Source organism: Indicator indicator, chromosome 30 (assembly GCF_027791375.1).
Source record: "Indicator indicator isolate 239-I01 chromosome 30, UM_Iind_1.1, whole genome shotgun sequence".
NCBI classification, from domain to species: Eukaryota; Metazoa; Chordata; class Aves; order Piciformes; family Indicatoridae; genus Indicator; species Indicator indicator.
Window position 1 is genome coordinate 10,550,511 of NC_072039.1, and position 20,316 is coordinate 10,570,826.

At 58.1% G+C, this 20,316-nt stretch overlaps 1 protein-coding gene across 1 annotated transcript in view; it reads left to right on the forward strand.

The window, feature by feature from the left end:
* The first annotated feature begins 1,049 nt into the window (after positions 1-1,049).
* The window catches only part of TMEM132E (transmembrane protein 132E), a 30,911-nt gene continuing 11,644 nt past the window's right edge, over positions 1,050-20,316 (forward strand). The window contains exons 1-3 of the mRNA XM_054394271.1: positions 1,050-1,122; positions 14,506-15,415; positions 16,714-16,854. Coding sequence (XP_054250246.1) covers positions 1,050-1,122; positions 14,506-15,415; positions 16,714-16,854 — 1,124 coding nt within the window. The remainder of the gene's footprint in view (positions 1,123-14,505; positions 15,416-16,713; positions 16,855-20,316) is intronic.

Below are 20,316 nucleotides of genomic sequence, written 5' to 3' on the forward strand. Positions count from 1 at the left end.
CTTTAATTTTATCTGCCAGCAGGAGCAGGGGGCATCCCCGCCTCTTTAATCCGAGGAGAGGGGGGCCGGAGAGAAGGCGGAGATCCCTCTCTTTTGCACGCCCATGGCCGAATCCCCCTGCTTCCAGCCCCGCCGGGATGCAGCGGGTGAGCCCCGGCCCCGCTCCCCCCAAACTTTGCCTTCGGATGCGGAGACCCCTCCGCCGAGCTGCTCCAGCCGCTGATTAATTGCATCTGCCTGGGATTAATTATTCACCCGCCTGCTCTGGGCTGTGGGTTTGTTACAGTTGGGTTGTTTTTTTTGTTTTGGTTTGGTTTGGTTTTCTCTTTCTTGGGGGGAGCGCTTTAATTCAGCTGGGTTTTGGTGTGTTTTTGTTTTTTGTGGGTTTGGTTGGTTGTTTTTTTTTTTAATTTTTTTTCCTTCCTTTTTTTCCTTCTGAAGACGACGCTTGGAAATCTTGTTTTCATTCTTGTGTACTGGGGAGGGTAGGGGGGGGGGGGGGTTTGGCAACCTGCTAGCCCTGCAGCAGCATCCATCATCAGCACAGCTTTTCTTTGCTTTTTTTTCTTTCCGGGAGGGGGTTACACGTGGTCTTCCCTCCCCGATTCCTGAGGAGGAAGAGGAGGAGGAAGAGGAGGGGGACCCGCCCCCGCTGGCTGGGCGCTCCCCGGTCGCCCTGCAGGCACCGGGGAGGGGGGGGGGGGGTTGTTGCGGCAGGTTTGGGGTGTGGGGTGGGGAGGGGTGGGGGGGCCGGAGATGGGGTGCCCTGCTCGCTGAACTGGGGCGGGGGGCTCGGCTTTGCCCCCCACCCCCGCAACCTGGAGCTGAGCACCCCCCATTCCCAAATTCCTTCGTTGGCTGCGGGTCCCGGCTCGCACGTGGTTGGATTTAGGGGATTTTTGCTGGTTTTGGTTTTTTGGTTTTTTTTTTTTTTTTTTTTTTTTGGTCCTCTGTTTGGATTACTTTTATTTATTTAAATTTTTTTTGCCACGGGGGTGGCTCCGAGCCCCCCCTCCCCACTCGGCTTTCTGGCTACCCCCCACCTTGCCATGGCCTCTCCGGAGAAGATGCGCCCTGGGCCGGCCGCGCTGCTCTGCTGCCTCTGCTCCCTGCTGCTCTCCGGTAAGTGCGGGCCGGGGGTTTGTATGCGATCTGTCTGTCTGCACCACCGTCTAGCCCCAGCAGCCCATCCCCAGGAGCAGCTTCCTACCGCTCTGTGCCCGGCTGGGACACCGCCCGGCTCCCCCGGCCGCCACCTCCCCGGGTCGTCTGTGCCCCCCTACCCTCGCCCCCAGCGAAATGGGTGCAGGTTGGAGTTCATTCCTGGCTCAGTGAGATGCCAGCTTGTGCCACCAGCGCCTGCGGCGAGCTTGTCGCTGGGCAGCGAGCGAGGTGCCAGGGGGGCACATGAGGCGAGGGGGCGATCCGGTTCCCCCCCCCGCCGGCTTCCCCGGCCCTTGTCTCCGTGCTGCAGAGCTGCTTCGGCGGGAGGATCAGGAGCTTTATCCGCTATTATCTCCTCGCTTATTCCTCAGACCTGCGTCCGGGCACTTTCCCAGCCTGTGCTGAGTTTACAGGGCAAGCGCTACCCAGGTGGCATCATTTTTGGGGGGTGTGGGGGTGCCGCCTCTCGTCCCTCCGCTTCTTTAATGATCCCCTCCACCATGGTTTGGGGGTGGCAGCGATGCCTTTGCTAGCTGAGGCCTGGGCGGGGGGGTCCCCGCTGCCCTGCACCGAGTCGCATCCAAATCGCTGCCGTGCGATGCGTGCTGACAGCCCTGGGGACAGTGGCACCTGCTGCTGGGGGCATTTTTTTTTTCTGCGAACGAGGCCGGAGAGGGGTCATGCATCCTGTGGGGCACGGGACTGTTTTCCTTGGATGTTTTTTTTCCGAGTGGTTTCATGTAAAACAAGCCCCCTCCAGATGCTCCAGTTAAAGCGGCTTTCCCCGGCAGCCGAGCAGGAAGCGGGGGGCTGCCCTCAGTCGGCGCGGGGGAGACGAGGGGGGCAGCATTCGGACCCCTCCTTCAGCTCAGCTCTGCTCGCAGCCTCGTAGTGTCCCAAGGGCTGAGAGCTGTGCTGTCCAGCTCAAATGACCACCCCCCCCCCCCCCCAGAAACTGGAGTGGTCTCTGATCCCTGCCCAGCTCCGCTTGGCACTAGCAGCTCCTGATCCAGGTGCTCCTGGAGCTCGGACAGGGCTTTCCTGGGCATCTGCAGTCCCCCCGAGGTTCTTTGGGGAGCTGCTCACCCACAGTGGTGAAATGAGGAGGGGGGATGGGAGCATTGCGGGGATCTGGCAAGGGGATTCCACCCTCTAAAACCCTCTGACCCCACCAGAGGAGCTGGAGCAGACATGCTCCAGGCTGGCGAGCCCCACAACCTAACGTAGCATCCTTTGGGGCGACAGAGACTGCCACCCTGCCCCCCAGGACTGCCTGTTTCCTGGGGTACTGCCCTGGCAGGGCTTGGTGAGCACAGCTCCTCTCTGGGAGCAGCGGAGCGGTGGGTTTGCAGGCAGGGCTCTGGCCGCCGGTGGTGTAGAGCAATCTCCTCCTGCTCCTCAGCTTGCCTGGGTGAGATTCATCCATCTCGGGCTGCACGGCAGCTTTGCTGGCAGAGAGGCTGGGAAATATCCCTGTGCAAGTGATCCACCAGGAACTGCTGCTGATGCAGTGGCTGGGTACAGCCCCCTCCTCCCTATCCTCATCGGGGCGTTTTTTAAGCCCCTGTGTTGCTGCAGGGGCACCAGCAGCCCCATGGGTCAGGCCTCTGCTTTGCACCAGGGCGGGATCTAGGTTGTGGGCTGGGGGGTGCGATAGGTGGGAGGGGATCCCTGTGGTGGCCGTGCCGGTGTGAAGTGGGTGAGGGGGCCCTGTGGTGTGGTTGGGGCTCACCACGCTGCTGCAGGAGGGTTCCTGTGCCGGCAGAGAGAGGAGCCTCTGCCAGGAGTTTTGAGGCTCCTTTCAGGATGTGCAGCTGCCCTTGCTGCCGCTTCGGCCTCTCCTGGACAAATAAACCTCTTGGAGGGAGCCGGAAAAGGAGTCTGAGAGCCTCTGGTGCTCTCAGCCTTCCCTACAAACCACTCGGGTGGCAGCAGGGGTCAGCTGGCAGTGGAGCAGCAGCACCCTGCTTTCCTGCCTGGGGTATTTTATTCTCTTTTCCCTTGGTGGTTTCCTTTTTTATTTGTTTGAGAACGATCCTCGGTGCCAGTCTCGACCCTGCTGCGCTCCCCTGCTGGCTCCGGGAGCCCTGGGAGCCGCTTGGCTGCCAGCCCTGCATCAGCTGCTTCCAGAAAGGGTGGGATGGCCCTAGGGTGTCCCCAGGGCTTGCAGGAGGGACGGATGGACCCTGGAGCCGTAGCATGGTGGAGGGTGCCAGCGGTGTGCGTGTGTGTGGCATGTGCTTGGCATGGTTGTGCTGGGAGCTGCCGGACATGGCACTGGGGAGGGGATTTAACCACCAGCTTGCAAGAGAACTGGCACTGTCCACGGGCTTGAGCCTGGACACCTGCATCTTCTCTCTGCCCACTGAGCCTTGTCCCCACAACGTGCCTCAGTTTCCCTCTCCCAGAGGTGGTACTTGTCTAGAGGCAGTGATCCAGGGATGCTGGGGCTATTCAGGTTCTGTCCTGGTGTGCAAAGCAGGCTTGGGGGTCCTGTGCTGGATCCTACAGCCTCAGCACCTCCATCCTGCTGTCGGTGGGAGCGGAACTGTGCCACTCTCCTATCTCCCACAGCTTGTTCCCTTCCATGGGCATGTCCCAGGCATGGGGCTGGAGGTGAAGGATGGTGCTGTAGCCCGTGGCTCCATGCCTGGTGGGGGGCGCTTCAGAGTGGGGATACAGACCACCCTGCATCCCTTTTTCAGCTCAGAGCATCTCCTGGCTGGGAGATTTTCAGACCAGCAGGTGGAGATGCGCAGTAACCTGCTGCGAACCGGCAGCATACGCCCGGCGTTTGCTCACTTAACGACCGAACCGGGAATTACACCCGGGCTTTGCTCGTTTAACCACCCCCCGCCCCGGCCATGCCGATGGGATCTGAGCCTCCGAGCGTCCTCAGCTCCAGCCAGCAGTGGAGAAGAGGCAATAGAATCTTTCTTTGCCCTGGCAGGCAAGTGAGAGGGCAGGATCTGGCCCGAGCTGGGTTAAACCTGGCACGAGTTTTGCCTTTGGTGCTGCAGAAAAGGGGTCGTGCAAGAGGAAACAGAAAGGGGTTTGACTCCAGGATGTCCTTGTGTGACCCCAGGGCTCACTCCATCTTCCTTCCAACCTCAATACTTTAAATCCCAGCAGGGTGTTTGTGCTGGGATGTGGGGGTGCAAAGTTGAACACCCCACCAGGAAATTGCCTTTTCCTCTCCCCCTTTTGTCCTCTTGTTGTGGATGGAGAGATGGAGAAGAAGACCGAGGGGGGGGGGGAGGGGGGGGGGGGGGGGCGGAAGCTATCAGTGGTGGGCTGGAAATCCTCTGAGGGCTGATTTTGGCAAGCATCCATCGCAGGGTCTGGCCCTGGGGATTTTGAGATGCTTTGGGTGACTCGGTAGCCTTGGCCAGGACCTTCTTTTTGGGCTGGCACCTGTCTGTGTGTGCACGATGCCACACCCCGGGCCCAGCCCTGCTGCATTGCCAGGGGAAACTAAGGCAGGGCATCAGGCAGCAGCAGCCCCCAGGCTGGGCATTGCTCAGCGATTTCCCCCACCCCCCCCCCAAGAAACCTGGCTATTTTGGTCTTTTCTTTATGTGCTACTCTGGCTGCTGAGGTCCCTCCTTGCCCAACCTCTCTGCATCCTAAAAAAAGAGGAGGAAAGGAAAAACCAACCCAGCCAAGTCCCTGCAGAGCATCCCTGGTGTTGCACCAGCATGTTCCAGCTCCATTCCCTCCCATAGCTCCCCAAGCTCTTGTAGGCAGGTGGGTGGCCTTATTCCAGGAGATGCTGGGTGAGGGAAGGGTGCTTGCATGGCATAACCTGGTTTATTTTCTTGGCATCTGCCTGGCCAAAATAGCCCCCGATGGGCGTGGGGAGGGAGGGGAGGGATCCGCCAGCTGTCGGTGCCTGTCTCTGCCGTCCTAGGAGCCTCTCATTCATCTGGAAAAGGTCACTCTTGCTAATCTAATCAGTCTTTTAGTATTAAATACAAGGCTCTGCTAACGAGCAGCCCCCTAGGGTGGGACGGGCTGTGACAGGGTTAGGGACCCCATCGGTGCCTTTGGGGACAGCGTCCTGCCCCCGGGGAGCTCGTCCATGCGCGACGCCAGAGAGAGAAGTGGTTGAGCGGTGTGAAGTCAGGCAGGTCCTGGTGCTCCTCGCCAAGGGGAGAGGAGCTAGAAGCTCATCTTTGTCCTCCTCCACACGCCCCTGAGTTCGTGATGCAGAGGCTGGGGACTGGTCACTTTCCTAAGCTGTTACCTGAGCTGTCGCTGCTCCCCGCGGGGCTCAGATCCCTCCCTGCTGGCTGGGTGCTGGGCTGGCCTCCCAGGAGGATGCCCTAATCAAGGCAATTCACAATGGTCTGATGAAGCCTCTGTCTCCTCCTGGCGAGCATTTTCTCATCAATTGGGCAATATTTGCCGTCCTTGATGTTTCAATAGCCCTGCTAAAAGCCCGAGGGGATGCTGTGAGTGGCTTTCCCTTGCTCGCAGTTGCTGACGCCTCCCGAGCCCTGCAGGAGATAACGGGGCAGGTTTTGCCCTGATGGAACGAACTTGACTGGGCTGGGGTCTTCCCCAGGGCTGGCAAAGGCTGGGAATTAATATTAAATGTATTTTTCTTTAAGGATAAGCTGTGTTTTCCCTCTGGAAATCAATCTGAGAGCTCAGTGCCTGCTGCTGCTGGCTCGGTGTGGCTGCTGGATGCCCTCCTCCCCGGTACCAGCAGACAGGGATGGATCTGAGCTGTGTGGGGTTGCTGCTGTAGCTGCTTTGCTGGGGGATAAAGTCCCCAGCCTGGTGAAGAAGTCCCCAGCCCTGTGTCTGGGGCTGCTGGGTTGTGGATTGGGGCTGATGCTGGATTCCAGTCCTGGTTGTTGGGGTCTGGCTTTATCTGTGGCTCCTTTGGTGCCTCTGGAATGGAATCCTGCTCCAGCTCTGAATGCAGCCTGACACATGTCATCGGGGAGGGGGACACTAATCAGCATCTGATCAGTCTGTAACCTGTCACTTGGCACAGCCTGGGCTGGCAGTGGCAGTGTGGGAGACAGAGCCCGGGGGATACTTTTGGTGTTCAGATTTGGAGGGCGTGGGGAGGATGCTCCTGCTCCTGGTCATGGTGGGAGGAGATGGAGAGAGGGAACAGGGGGCATCCCAGCAGGATATGTCATTGCATTGTCTTTGCCCCAGCACCATGATGCTAGGAGCTTCTTCCTTGGGAGCTGCTGTCCCCTATTCCTGCTTCCCCAGACCAGCCTTCAGGGTTCTTTTCTGTGGCTTTTCCTCCTGTTTCTGGTTGTTCAGGGTTTTGTTTTTTTTTGGGGGAAACCATCTCTGCCCACCTAGTACTGGAGGGCTGCTTTCAGCTTCTGGCATGGGAGGAATCCACCTTGGGTGGGAAGCCAGCTCAGGACCTACCACAGCATGTGCTGGGGCTGCTGTCTTCACCCTGGGGCTGTTCCCCTTTCCCTCACTGCCTTTCCTCTGAAAGGAAAGGGCTATATCCCTGTGGATATTCATGGTCAGGTACTTGGTCATCCTTTTCTCCCCTCCCTTTTAATTAATTTCTTCGTTTTTCTTCTTCTTCCTCTGTGAAGGCCTCTCCTGTCCCCAGCCTGGCCCTTGCTGTGATTTGTGGAAATTGCTCTAAAGTAGCTGCTGTGTAAAAGCCTTCCCTGCTCAGGGAATTTATGGCAGGCTGTGCCTCTGCACAGCACATCCCATTTAGGCCATATTTATTTATTCCTCTAGGTTCTCTGCTTTTTCTTTTTCTTTTCTTCTTTTTTTTCCCCCTTTTTTTTTTTTTTCCCCCTCCCTTTTAATAATTTCCTGAAGGAAATGCAGAGCTCAGCACCACAGCCTAGGGTGGTGCTGGGATGGTTCCCTTCTGCTTACTGCTGCCAGCCTTGAAATACAGGCTGTGTGCTGGCTCAGGGCCATGGCCCACTAGCAGCTCTGCTTCTTATTGCTTCTGCTGCTGAAGCTGGGCTGGACCTTTTGGAGTGGGAGAAGTCTGAAGGACCTAGAAGAAAGGAGAATGTAGCAGTGCCCACCAGGTGTAAGCACAACCCTATATTAGACATGAATTAGAACCCACTCTGGAGCCAGCACTGCTGCTCACAGGAAGGCTCAATTTGGTTGTTTTGACCAACACTCCCTCAGTTCCTACCCCAGGCTGGTCTTGGGAAGCTTGGACCAAGTTTAACCTCTCAGGCTGAGTGTTGCAGTCCTTCCCAAGCCTGTCACCCCATCACCAACGTGGCCATTGGCAGAGCTGGGGGCTGGGAGTATCCCTGTGTCTCTCCCTCCCCTGTGGCTGCAGCCATCTCCCTGTTGCAAGCTGGGGGAAGGTAATTCTGCATCTGTAATCATTATGCACTTAATTGAGTCCCAGTTAGCTAGGACTGGAGGTGAAGGCTCTAAGTGCATTGGAGGGAGAGGAGAGCTGCTTGTGTTTTATGTCACCCAAACCAGTTTTCATGGCTCTGGCTGCTGGGAAATGTTTTGGAGGTTTCCAGGAGAGACCTCCTTGTGCTTTCTGATTTTTTTTTTTTTTTTTGGCTTGTGTTTCATTACTGGGTGGGTTTTGCCCCAGCTGCAGGGAGGTGCAGAGTGGAGGGGGGCTCTTATTGGGGCTGATCGAGTTTTGGGTGGAGGGGGAGATGTGGAGGCTTCTGTTTCCCCATTTTCTTGGTGTTTAGGGTGTTTGGAAGTGCTGCCCCCACTTGGGTGGCTGTGTGCCATGGCAGGGATCAGTGCTATGGGGTGGGGAGGGAAAGGGATGGCTGCAATGTCTGGGGAGACATTGTGTGAGCCTTCCCACCTCTTGTTGGACCATCCAGCTGTTGGGGCATCCAGATATGGAAGCTCCAGGTGTGGCACATCTCTAGCATTTGGCACTGTTGCCAGCTAGGTTTCCTCTTTGTGCTTAGCCCTGATGGCTCTGGGGACAAAACCTGGACCACCAGATTTTGGGGCCCTGAAGCCTCAGAGGAGGGTCTGTGGGATGCTTGGGTGAGTGGGTTGGCTTTATGCTGGCTTGATACGAAACAGTGGTGAGGGCATCCCTGCTGGTGGCCTGGTGGGGAACATCTGGGCTGGGCTTCTTCCCCAGGGGCTGTGGGGTTTTGCTGTGGTCTCCTGGCTGCTGGTGTTCTGAGCAGATCCATCACCCTGTTGTCTCATCTGAGTGCTTTCCACATGGAGGCAGTGGCATGTCCTGCCCTCATCTCCCTGATTCAGGGGCAGGGTCATCACCTTGCCATGCTGCTTTGGGGCTGGATCAGGGCAGAATGGCAGCAGGAGCAGTCTGGATGTTGCTGGCAGCCCCTGCTTCTGTTTGTGGAGAACTGGAGATGTGGTAGCTGTGCCCCTGTGGTTTGCAGGGCCCCTGTGTCCAGGGTCTTGGACCACTCATGAAATCCACCTGGGCTTTTCATCCCACAGCCAGGAATCCTGGTGGCCAGTGACCACTGGAAGCCTTGCAAAGGAGTCCTGAGCTGGACTTGCAAGTGAGTGTGAAACTGTCTGCTAGGGACCATAGCATAGCTCTGTGCCACACCCCTGCCACCCCTCCTCATGGATTTAGGGAGGATTTTATCATCATCATCATCACCATGCCAACTCAAACCATTGCTTCATGGACAACTTTCCTGACTTGCTCCTAGATGGGACCACCACAGAAGCCCAGCTGTGATGGACTGGCTTTGGCCATGGCACATAGTGGTGGCCTGGCAGGAGCTGGGGCTCCTGTCTCACATCAGCAGGATTTTGGTCTCTCCCTCAGAGCTGGGGTTGGGCTGTTGACCAAGCACCAAGCCTCCTGCAGTGCTGCCTGTTAACAGCAAGAGATTTTAACCCTCCTGACATGACCTCAAATATCCCCTCCCTCTTTTCTAGTGCTTTTCCCTGCTCTTCCCCTGTTAAGTGGGGATATATGTGCTGGGAGCCCCTGCTGCATCCCATGGGATAAGCTGGGATAAGCATCTCCCCTGCAGCGTGGCTAAAGCGATCCCTATGGCAGGCAGCTGGGGCTGGGGCTGAGCTGGAGCTCAGTGCTGGCTGTTGGTGTTAGAGGAGGAGGAGGAGGAGGCTTGGGATGGTAGCTGGGAGCAGGGGTGAGGCTGCAGTGGGCTCAGAGGCTGCGTTGCCTTCCCCCTGTGCCCTGTTTCCTGGGGATTCAAGGCAAGAAGGGAAGGTGAAGGAGCTGATGTTCCCTGCTGGCCTATTTTCCTTTGTGCCTGTCTGTCTGACCTCAGCATTCCCCACTAGGAGTGTGGCTGGTGGTGACTAAAACCCTTTGGTGGGGGCCTTGACAAGGGGGCAGTGTGACCCATGTGGGGAAACTGAGGCAGTGGCATGTCCTGCCCTTATCTCCCCAGCTCAGGGGTAGGAGCACCACCTTGCCACCCTGATGTGTGGCTGGGTCTGGGGAGAATGAGGGGGGGGGGAACTGACTTTTGGTGCTGCAGACCCCCAGAAGCAACCAGACCCCTTGATCTGGGGGGGGGCTCATCTTGATTTTAAGGCAGGACTGGAGGGTGCTGCTGCTGTCCCTGTGTGCCCCCTCTCAACAGGGGGAGAGCTCAGCCCATCTGGCCACATGGCTGTGGCTGGCATGGGGCACATCTGGCCAGGCAGATGTGGGGGGCTCAGTGAGGGGGCTGCTGGCAGTTGTGTGTTTCCATCTCCATCTCTTCCCCTGCTCTCCCCACCGTGGGACGCAGGTCGCTGTGGCTCCCCACAGGCTGCTGAGGTGGGATTGAGGGGACTCATGGGAGATCTGCCCCATCCTGCTGGGGTGCTGGGGTGGCTCCTCAGCCTGGGAGGGTCCAGGCAGCCCCCGGGACAGTGGGAGCCTGGCCAGGCACAGAGATCTGCTTTTTTGCTCACGGTGCAGAGCTGGGAGCATGGAAGGACCATATGGTCCCCTCTGCGCCAGCCTAATAAACCCAGGAATGCAGGTCAGGCACTGCAAATCCCCTTAACTGCAGCAGGATGCAGAGCAGAGCCACTGACCAGGGCTTAACCCTTCTGTCCCCCCAAACCCAGCCAGAGATGGGGGCATGAGAGCCACCTTCCCTCCCAGGAGCTCCAAGAAACCAGGGCAGGGCCTGGGGACAGTGGTGGTGGACCAGAATCTCTGCTTGGCCTGCCTGTCTGGCTTCTCCTGAGCCACTGTGCTCCTTCCACCCATTGCCTCTTCTCCCTCTTCCTGCTGCTATTCTCTTCCTGGCCAGGCATTTCTCACCTGTGTGTGTCCATCCATTCACTCACCCTCTCTGCTGGTTCCTCTATCCTTAGCCACCCTTTCTTCCTTGCTACCTAGCCAGCATCCTTGCAGCCACACATCCTCCTTCTCTCCCTACCCTTTGTCCCTCCAGGGTGTAGAGACTTGGGCTGGACTGGGCTGTGGTCCACCCTCCTGGCCCCCACCCTGGGCTGGATGTCCCTGTGTTAAACCCTCTCTGGGCAGGATTAGTTTGTGGCCAAGGAATGGAGGTGCTGGTCCTGTCCCCCTTCTGGTGACAGATGACAGCATCATTTCCAATCCATGCTGTCTGTGGAAGCAAAGAGCTGCTCTGGCTGCTGGCAGTCCTCCTGTGCTGCTCTTGTGACCACCACGACTGTCTCCATCCCAGCTCAGCCCTGTTCCCATCCAGCATGGCCAAGGTGTAGGTCTGTGCAGGGGCTTGGTGCTGGGACCACCCCCATCACAGCAGGGCTTGCCCACACCAAGCTGCTGTGGTGGCTCACCTGAGCTGAGCAGGGTCCCAGCCTGGCTGCAGGGGCAGAGGAACTTTCCCTGCCCTCCACACAATCCTTCTTGGCAATTGGAGAAGCCCCATGGCAAGGAGGAAGGAGCCAGATGCTGGGGGGGTTCAAGCTGGGGGTCTCTGCCACGAGCTGGGGCTGGGTGCCAGATGGAAGACAAAACCCCAACTGGTTCTGCCCTCTCAGTGCCCGGGGTGGCAGTGGGCGCCCCTTGCCAGCAGGAGGCTGGCTGCTCACTGGGGTGGCACAGAAGCTGGCACAGAGGCTCTCCCTTCTTCCCCCTCAAGGCACAGGAGGTGACACCAGGTGCTTTGCACCATCCTAAGGGTGGGTTTCACTCGGGGCTGTGCCAGGCATTGAACTGGGTGGCTTTGGGGTAGCACTTTGTGAAGTGACCTGATCCTTCCCCACACCCCAGAGAGTTTTTCAGGGCTCAAACCTGCTGCTGTTCCAATGAATCAGTTAAATGTCATCTCCTTCCCTGGCTGCCCCAGCCCTTCCATGGGCCTGCTGGTCCCTCACCCAAGCTCCTGGGCTTCACATCCTTCATCACAAATAAGCTCATGCCTTGGCAAAGATCTCCTTGTCTGCTGCCTGAGGATGGTGGGAGCAGCTGTGGCTGTGCAGGGGGGGGACAGGAACCTTCACGTTTCATGGCAGAAAGCAACCTTCATGAGAACCAAGAGGTTCTCTCCAGGGGGCTCAGCACCTCTCCTGCAGCTCCTGGCTGTGTGGGAGGTGGGAAAAGAGAGCAGGCGAGCAGGATGGGCGCAGCGGGAAGCAGGGTTAGTGAGTCAGTGCCAGAGCTGTGCCCACAGCAGTGCCAACATGGTGGCCTCCATGGTGGTGCCAGCAGCATGTGCCTGGCTCTGGGGGAATTCTCTGCCTGGCTCCTCCCAGGCAGTGGAGCTGTGGGTGCTGCCTGTTCCCCTATGAACACTAATCCCTTTATGAGCCCTGTAAGCTGCTTGACCTCCCTGCAGCAGTGTTCCCCAGGTGGGCTGCGGGATCCCCCTGCCCCTTCAGCCCTGGGGGGCTGGCTGAGGCTCCCTTCCTGCCTAGGGAAAGCCCTGGGGTCCCAGCAGGCTGCTGTGGGGGTGGCTGAGCTGTTCCCAGAGCCGAGCTGTCACCCATGTCTTTGGCTGCCGTTTGCTGTGGCTAATTTGGGCTCTCCTGCTCTGGAGCCACCTGGGAGCAGTTGCAATCAGCCAGGCATGGGGAGTGCCAGGGGCTGGCAGAGAGCTGAGCGGGGCTGGGGCCCAGGCCTCCTGGGAATCACTGGCAGCTGGTGGAAGCAAAGACCTTGAGATGTCTTCCAGACTCCCCTGGCTTGCCAGCATAGGCTGTGCCATGGGCCCAGCTCCACACTGGCTGCCTGAGCACTGAGGCTTTCCCAGGCTTTCCTCTGCTTGCTGGCTGTGGCTGTGGGGTGCTGGCTCCCTCTGAGGGGCTGGGGCAGCTCGGGGCCCTGGCAGTGTGTGGCAGCTCCATGCTGCCTGCCAGGGGCTGCCTGCTCTGCTTGAGTGGTGGTTATGCTGTGTTTTAAAGCCAAGTAGTCAAAACAAAGGGCAGAAGGGATCTCTGAAGGGCAGAGGGGATCTCTGAAGGGCTGTCAGACCTGAGTGCTGCTGGGGTGTGCACAAGGTGGCACCAACATCACCTCCATTGCTTCTCTACCAAGTCTTGCCCATGCCTGGAAGAATTTAGGCTGTGGCAGCTTTGGTGCACAGGGATGGCACAGCATGGGTGGCACCCCTGGGTGGGTGACAGGTGACAGGCTGGGGGTGACATCCTCCTTGTAAGCAGCCTGCAAGGACAGAGCAGTTTTGGGGTGAAGGAGCCTGTTTGGTCAACTTCCAGTGTGATCTGGGAGCTGAACACAGGAGAGAAAGCCCTGACTGTAGATATCTGAGGAGATCTGCCAGCAAAAAATTAGCCTGGACTGGCCTCAGTTTTGATAATGAGCCTCTGGAGAAACTGTCTGCTGGATGTAGCCACTGATGCTCTGTTTCTACAAGTAGCTCCATGCTGTTTGAGTTGCTGCCTTGGCATGGCTGCTGGGTTGGGTAACCAGAGCTTTGGGCTCCCCAGGGACAACACAGGGTAGAATGCAGCTTCATCACACTCTGGCCCAGCCTTAGGCAGCCTCTTAAGCCTCCTTCCTTACTGCACCATGCCAAGAGTGGTTTTGGTGAGGCTGGACCCACTTTGAGAAGCACAATAATGCCTGAGGTCCCAGGGAGGTCTTCTGCATTCTTGGTTTGCAAGACAAGAAACCCAGCTAGGCTTCTGTTGTTCTTGTGAGGGGTCTGAGGACTCTGAGGATTCTATGATTCTAGGACTGAAGCACCAGCTTCTCCCTGCCACAGTGCTGGACTGCACCTGTCTGGGTCTGCTCTCCCTGCCCTGGGGCTCACAGGAGGATCACAGAAACATTCAGCTTGGAAAAGACCTTCAGGATCACCAAGTCCAACCATTAACTCTACTCTACAAGGGTCACCTCTAAACCATATCCCCAAGCACCACATCCCAACCACCTTTAAACACATCCAGGGTTGGTGACTCAAGCACCTCCCTGGGCAGCTCACTCCAATCCCTGACCACTCTTGCTGGGAAAAAAAATTTCCTACTGTCCAGTCTAAACCTACCCAGTTGTAGCTTGAGGCCATTCCCTCTTCTTCTACCACTAATTACCTGTGAGAAGAGACCAACACGAGCCTCTCCACAACCTCCTTTCAGGTAGCTGTAGAGAGCAATGAGGTCTCCCCTCAGCCTCCTCTTTTCCAAACTGAACGGCCCCTGCTCCCTCTGTTGGTCCTCATAAGATTTACTCTCCAGGCTTCCTTGCCCTCCTCTGCCCTGGCTCCAGCACCTCCACATCTCTCCTGTATCGAGGTGCCCAAAACTGGACACAATACTGGAGCTGGGGCCTCACCAGAGCTGAGCACCAGGAGAGCTGAAGTATGGCAGCTGAGTACAGGAGCTGAGTGCAAGAGCTAAATAGGGCAGCAGAGTACAGGAGCTGAGTAAAAGGGGAGTTGGATACAGGAGCTGAGTAAAAGTGGAGCTGAGTACAAGAGCTGAGTGCAAGGGGAGCTGAGTACAAGAGTACAAGGGGGGCTGAGTACAAGAGCTGAGTGCAAGGGGAGCTGAGTACAGGGGGAGCTGAGTACAAGAGCTGAGTACAAGGGGAACTGAGTACAAGAGCTGAGTACAAGGGGAGCTGAGTACAAGGGGAGCTGAGTACAAGGAGAGCTGAGTACAAGGGGAGCTGAGTACAAGGGGGGCTGAGTACAAGGGGAGCTGAGTACAAGGGGGGCTGAGTACAAGGAGGGCTGAGTACAAGGGGGGCTGAGTACAAGAGTACAAGGGGAGCTGAGTACAAGAGCTGAGTACCAGGGAAGCTGAGAATGAGCTGACTACAAGGAGAGCTGAGTACAAGAGCTGAGTACAAGGAGGGCTGAGTACAGGAGCTGAGTACAGAAGCTGAGCACCAGGGGAGCTGAGTACAGAAGCTGAGCACCAGGGGAGCTGAGTACCAGGAGGCCCCACGCTAATCCTCGCTCTCCATTTCCTTTGCAGCCCACGCCAAGGGACCAGCCCCGGGCACCGCCCCTGCGCCCACTGAGCCCCCCGGTGCCATCACGCTGCCCGTGAGCTACCGCTTGTCCAACACCCGCTTGGCCTTCTTCCTCAAGGAGCTGGGAGCCAGCCCGGTGGGCAACGGCAGCGCCCCGCTGCAGCGCGCCGAGCCCTTCGTCGTCTTCCAGACCAAGGAGCTGCCCGTGCTCAACGTCACCCTGGGGCCCTTCAGCACGGGGCTGGTGCTGCCCAAGGAGCAGCTGCAGCCCTCCAGCACCCTGGAGGTGCCCGACCGCCTGACGGTGAACTGGAAGGTGCGCGCCTTCATCGTCCAGCCGCGGCTGGTGGCCAGCCAGCCCGTGGTCCAAGTGCTCTTCTATGTGGCCGGCCGGGACTGGGACGACTTCGACGTGGCCGACAGGCTGCCCTGCGTGCGGCTCCACGCTTTCCGCGACGCCCGGGAGGTCAGGAGCTCCTGCCGCCTGCGGGGCGCCCTGGCCATGTGCCTGGTGCAAGCCGAGCTGCCCCGCGCCTGGTTCGGGCCCCCGGTGGCGGCGCCGCCGCCGGGCAGGCGGAAGGGCCAGGAGAGCCTGGAGGCGCCGGGAGAAAGCCAGCAAGCGGAGCTCTACTACACCCTGCACGCTCCCGACGGGGCCGGCCAGTGCCTGGGGGAGGTGGTGGCCCGGCGGGGGCCGGGGGCGGCCAGGACGGAGGGTCCCACGCAGCACCCGCTGCTGCGCATCGGCAGCGTCAGCCTCCTGCAGCCGCCCCCCGGGCAGCCCATGCAGGAGCACCGCCTGGACGGCAACGTCTTCATCCGCCTGCCCGATAAGCCCCTCAAGCCCGGGGAGGTGCTGAGCATCCTCCTCTACCTGATGTCCAACTCCACCGTGGAGCACTTCACCCTCAGGCAAGGGCCCAGGGCTGCCCCCCCTGCTCCGGGAGCAGCTGTGGTTTTTGGGGGGAGGGGTGGTTGTTTCGGCTGGGCTGTGCCGAGGCGCTGTGGTAGGTTGAAAATTCACCCCCCCACCAACATGAAATTTGCCAGACCAGCTCACTTGGAAGCAGATGGAGCTGTAGTTACAAGCAAAACTACGATGTAGGGGGGGAATTTTCACAGGTGCTGTGGGCAGAGTGGAGAGGATGAGGAGAGTGTGTGACAGTCTTCACCGTGAGGGTGGTGAGACACTGGCACAGGTTGCCCAGGGAGGTGGTGGAAGCCTCATCCCTGGAGGTTTTTGCAGCCAGGCTGGATGTGGCTGTGAGCAACCTGCTGTAGTGTGAGGTGTCCCTGCCCATGGCAGGGGGGTTGGAACTGGCTGAGCCTTGAGGTCCCTTCCAACCCTAAGAAGTCTGTGATTCTATGACTCTATTTATGGGACCTGCTGGGGGCTGGGCTGGGTCTGCAGGGCTCTGGGAAGGTGAGGAAGGCCAGGGGAGTAGCCAGCACGTGGTTTTGGAATGCTTTAGGGCTTGGCAGTGGGAGATTCTTGGAGGGGAGAGCTGCCCATCCATTTTTTTCATCTCTTCATTGCCACTGTGGACTGTTGCTCTTTCCCTCCCAGTTGCACTGGGATTAGGACCCCATCTACAGATGTGGGTTTGGTACCAGACACTGGGGTCAAGGTGCCATGTGGCCACGGGGCAAGTGAGGACAACCTCCCTGAATCCCTCTCATCCTGCCCCAGAGCTGGGGTGGCAGCAGGATGGGGCAATGAGCAGGAGATGCTCAATACCTCAGTCCCTGGGTGTGCACTGGGGGACTCCCCTTGCTGCATATCCCTAAGTACAAGGGAGGGCAAGCCCCTTCCCCATACCTTTGAAGGGCCTTTGGGAGTGTCCCTTTGGCCACTGGGCCAGCAGCCATCCCCTGGCATGGGGGACACAGCACTTGAGGCTGTCCTGTCCCTCACCCTAGGGACATCCATCCCCACAGGGATCTTATTGGCTCGGGGGGGTGGGTGTCAATGCTGGGGCTGGGGGCTCAAACTCCAGCTGGAGGGGTGGTGGGTGGACAAAGTCCCATGAAAAGGAGGGGCAAGGGTGGACTCAGTCCCATGGCTGTGGTAGGCAGCTTGGGTGATGCTTCTGAGAGCCGGGAGGGACTGGGAGCAAAAAGTGCCCCCGAGTCTGGGGCAGGGAGTCTGGGGCGGGGGGCCCAGAGGTGCCTGAGTGTGAAGGTCTGGCCCTTACTGTCCCTCTCCACAGGGTGAAGGCCAAGAAGGGTGTCAACCTGCTCAGCACCAAGTCGAGGAGTGGGCAGTGGCTGGTGAGCTCGGAGCTGCTGACGGGCGGCAAGCATTCCACTGCCACCATCGATGTGGCCAGGGTGGATGGTGCTGGGCCCAGGTAAGGGGCTCCCCCCCAATTCCTGGGGGGTGTTGTAGAAGTTGCTGGAGTTGGGGAAATTGCTGGGGTTTGGCCCAAAGCAGCTCTGTCTTCATCCCTGCTCTGGATGCCTGGGTTGGCTACGGTGCCATGTGGCTGATGGTAGGGGGAATGGAGGGACAGCATGGCACAGACTTGGCACTTGGAGGTGCTGAAGGGGAATGAGCAAATGTGGGGTCAAACTCTCAGTCCATCTGAGGTTGGGTTGATCCCACATCGACATGGGAAGGGGCTTTGTTGTGTGTGTGGTTTTGAACCTTGGCTGGCAGCGTGCAGCTGGCTAAAGGGCAGGGAGGTGGTGGAAGCCTCATCCCTGGAAGTATTTAAGGCCAGGCTGGATGTGGCTGTGAGCAACCTGATCTAGTGTGAAGTGTACCTGCCTGTGGCAGGGGGGTTGGAACTGGCTGAGCCTTGCTCTGAGCTGGGATCTCCTGGCTGTGTCAGATGCTGGTAGGCACATGTGGTGGATTTCAGAGCTGAATTATGAATCTGTGGAGGGTCCTCAAGTTTGGGGTGAAAATATTTAAATTTTTAAAGGAGTTTTAATACCATGAAAGGCAGCAGGTCTTTGCTGGTGTCCCCTCTGGGAAGGAGGCAGGGCAGTCCCTAAGGAAAGGTCCCATCTGGACCCTAAGGTGATGGATGTGAAACATGAACCACAGCAGCACCTGAGACAGCCACTTCTGCCCTGCTGAACAGGATAGTGCCCTTACCTGGGGCTCCAGGAAAGGCTTGGGTTGGTGGAGGAGAGTCAAAGGAACAGAAATGAGAATGATCTAAGGAGTGAGGACCTACAAAGCCAAGTTGAAAACCCCAGAGGCTGCACAGTCTGGAGAAGGGGAGACGTGGGACTGGCCTGGGAGCACATGGAGGATGCCAGAGCAAGGAGCATCCACATGGGCAGGACTCAGCAAGCAGGGGCAGGGGATGGGCACAGGGTCAGAAGCCCCCAAAGGAAAGCCTGCAGTGCTGGGAAGGAGGTGTTCCTGTGTTCCTGGGCTCTGGTATCTCCATCCCTGTGTCTTTACAAGGAGGGAGACAAAGGTTGTTGATGTGGTTAAAGCAAATTGATGTGGTCAAACCCTCTGTGCTGGAGATCTCCCTGCACCTCTGCCCTCCACTGCAAAACTGGGGATGAGCTCTGGCAGGAAGGAGATCCTCAGCTCTGCCTGCTTTGACTGTGAGCTCCAAAGCTGCCTGCAGAAAACCCCTCCAAAGAGCTTCCCTGGAGGGCTGATTTTCCTTTACCCCACACCATTGCTTCCCGACACAAAACGCAACCTCAGCATCTGAGCCCTCAGCCCTGTGGCTGGCATTGGGACGTCCCTGGGGCCACCAGCCTGCCCCCCCCCTACCCCTCCATCCTCTGCACAGCCACCCCAGCAGCCCTGCATGCAGGTGCCAGAGCTGCCAGCAGTGAGATGCTCTTCTCCTTCCCCCTCTCCCCGTCTGCCGCCGCTTCAAATCAGCCTGGAAAGGTTAGCGACGGAGGATGAATTTAAAGTGATTACAATCACCTTTTAGACAAACAACTCCATCAAATATTAACAGAATGGAAAGTATGAATGACTCAAAGCTGTGTTGCCCTCCAGGCTGTGCAGCTAGAGGAGTTTGCTTTGCCAGGGCTCTGGGGGCTTTCGGCAGTGCTGGCTGTGCAGGAAGGCTGCAAGAACCCTGAGCTTTGGGGTGCTAATGGCCACTTCAGGATGTTCTGCACCCCAGCAGCTGTATCCTAAGTTATTCCACATGTCTGGGCAGCCCAGCTCTTGTCTGTGCTGTGGCTGAGAGCTGGTGATGCTCAGGGAGGGCAGAAGATGCCCCTGGTAGGGCTCCTGGGATGCTTTGAAGCACCTCATGGTGAGGAGTCCCAGCAGTGAACCATCTCTGGTGTGGAGCCACAGCTCTGGTTCACCTTTGAGCATGGCTCTTTCTGCCTGTGTTTAATCCTTTGCATTGGAAGAGGCAGTGAGCAGCCAAAAGCCCTCCTTCAGAGTGAGTGGTGATTTTCCTTGCACCCCCACAGCTGTTTTGGGGGGCACTGAGTCCCAGCAGGACCCCCTCGCACAGCACACAGCAGCTCTGCTGCAAAGGCAGTTCCTGCTGTTGGGAGCAGGATTTGCTGCAGCCCAGAGCAGCCCTGGTTTCTTGCTCTCCTCTTTCTCTGCTCCCTTTCTCTCATGAGATATTTATCAGAGAGAAACCTAACTGTGTCCTGCACCCCCAGATGGATTGGACCTTCTCAGTAGGTGCCCTAAGGGTGGAGCTGGTCCTGGGGTGCCCTTCTGCAGGGGTTCCACCTTTCCTCCTCCTGCTCTGCAGGGCCTTTTGCTGGCTTTGTGAGTAGCAGGGACTCTGAGGATGTCCTGGGAGCAATGGAGAAGTATGACCTGAGTCCTCCCAAGAGATTTGCAGGTTGGACATAGAGGTGGGAGGGCAGGATCACATCTGGAGAGCTTTGCTCAGAGGGGTAGGGCATAATGATTTACACTGCTGCTGTCCCTATGTCCAAGCTGTGATGCAGAGGACGAGGGACACCACCTGCCAAGTTCCATTGTCCCCTTAGACCCAACACCAGGTGCCAGGTTTGGCAGTGCACAGCCTCCTGTCCTGCCCCACTAATGCCACAGGGTTTGCTCCCTGCCTGTTAGCTCTGGGTCATGCTGTCCTCAGCACTGACATGAAAGGTGTGGGGTTTTGATGAGCTAATAGTCTGGGGGCTGTCATCCCTTGTTGGTCCTGTCTGCCTCCCAGCTGAGTCCCAGCTCAGTGTTGTCCCATCTGCTGTCCGTGTTTGAGCCTCTTTCTCTGTGTCATTCCCTTGGAAGGGGCTGTAAAGTTTGTCCTGGGACTTACTTGCCATCCCTCTGGCATGCTGCTCTCCTGGGTGTGGGACACTCAGGGTCTGACCTGCAGGAGACAAAGGCAGGAGCAGCCCTGGGGTGGTCAATCTGGCTGTACTGTGGGAAAGGTGAGGGCAATTTGGAAAGCAGCCCTGAGGAGAGGGACTTGGGGGTGCTGGGGGATGAGAAGCTCACCAGGAGCTGTCAGTGAGCACTTGCAGCCCAGAGAGCCAAGCAGAGCCTGGGCTGCAGCAGGAGAAGTGTGGCCAGCAGGGCCAGGGAGGTGATTCTCCCCCTCTGCTCCACTCTGCTGAGACCACTCCTGGAGTACTGCATCCAGTTCTGGAGCCTCTGTTACAAGAGGGCTATGGACATGGGGGAAGGTGTCCAGAGAAGGGCCAGGAGGATGAGCAGAGGGCTGGAGCTGCTCTGCTATGAGGACAGACTAAGAGAGTTGGGGTTGTTCAGTCTGGAGAAGAGAAGGCTCTGAGGTGACCTTCTTGTGGCCTTCCAGGATCTGAAGGGGGCTCCAAGAAAGCTGGGGAGGGACTTTTTAGGGTGTCAGGGAGTGACAGGACTGGGG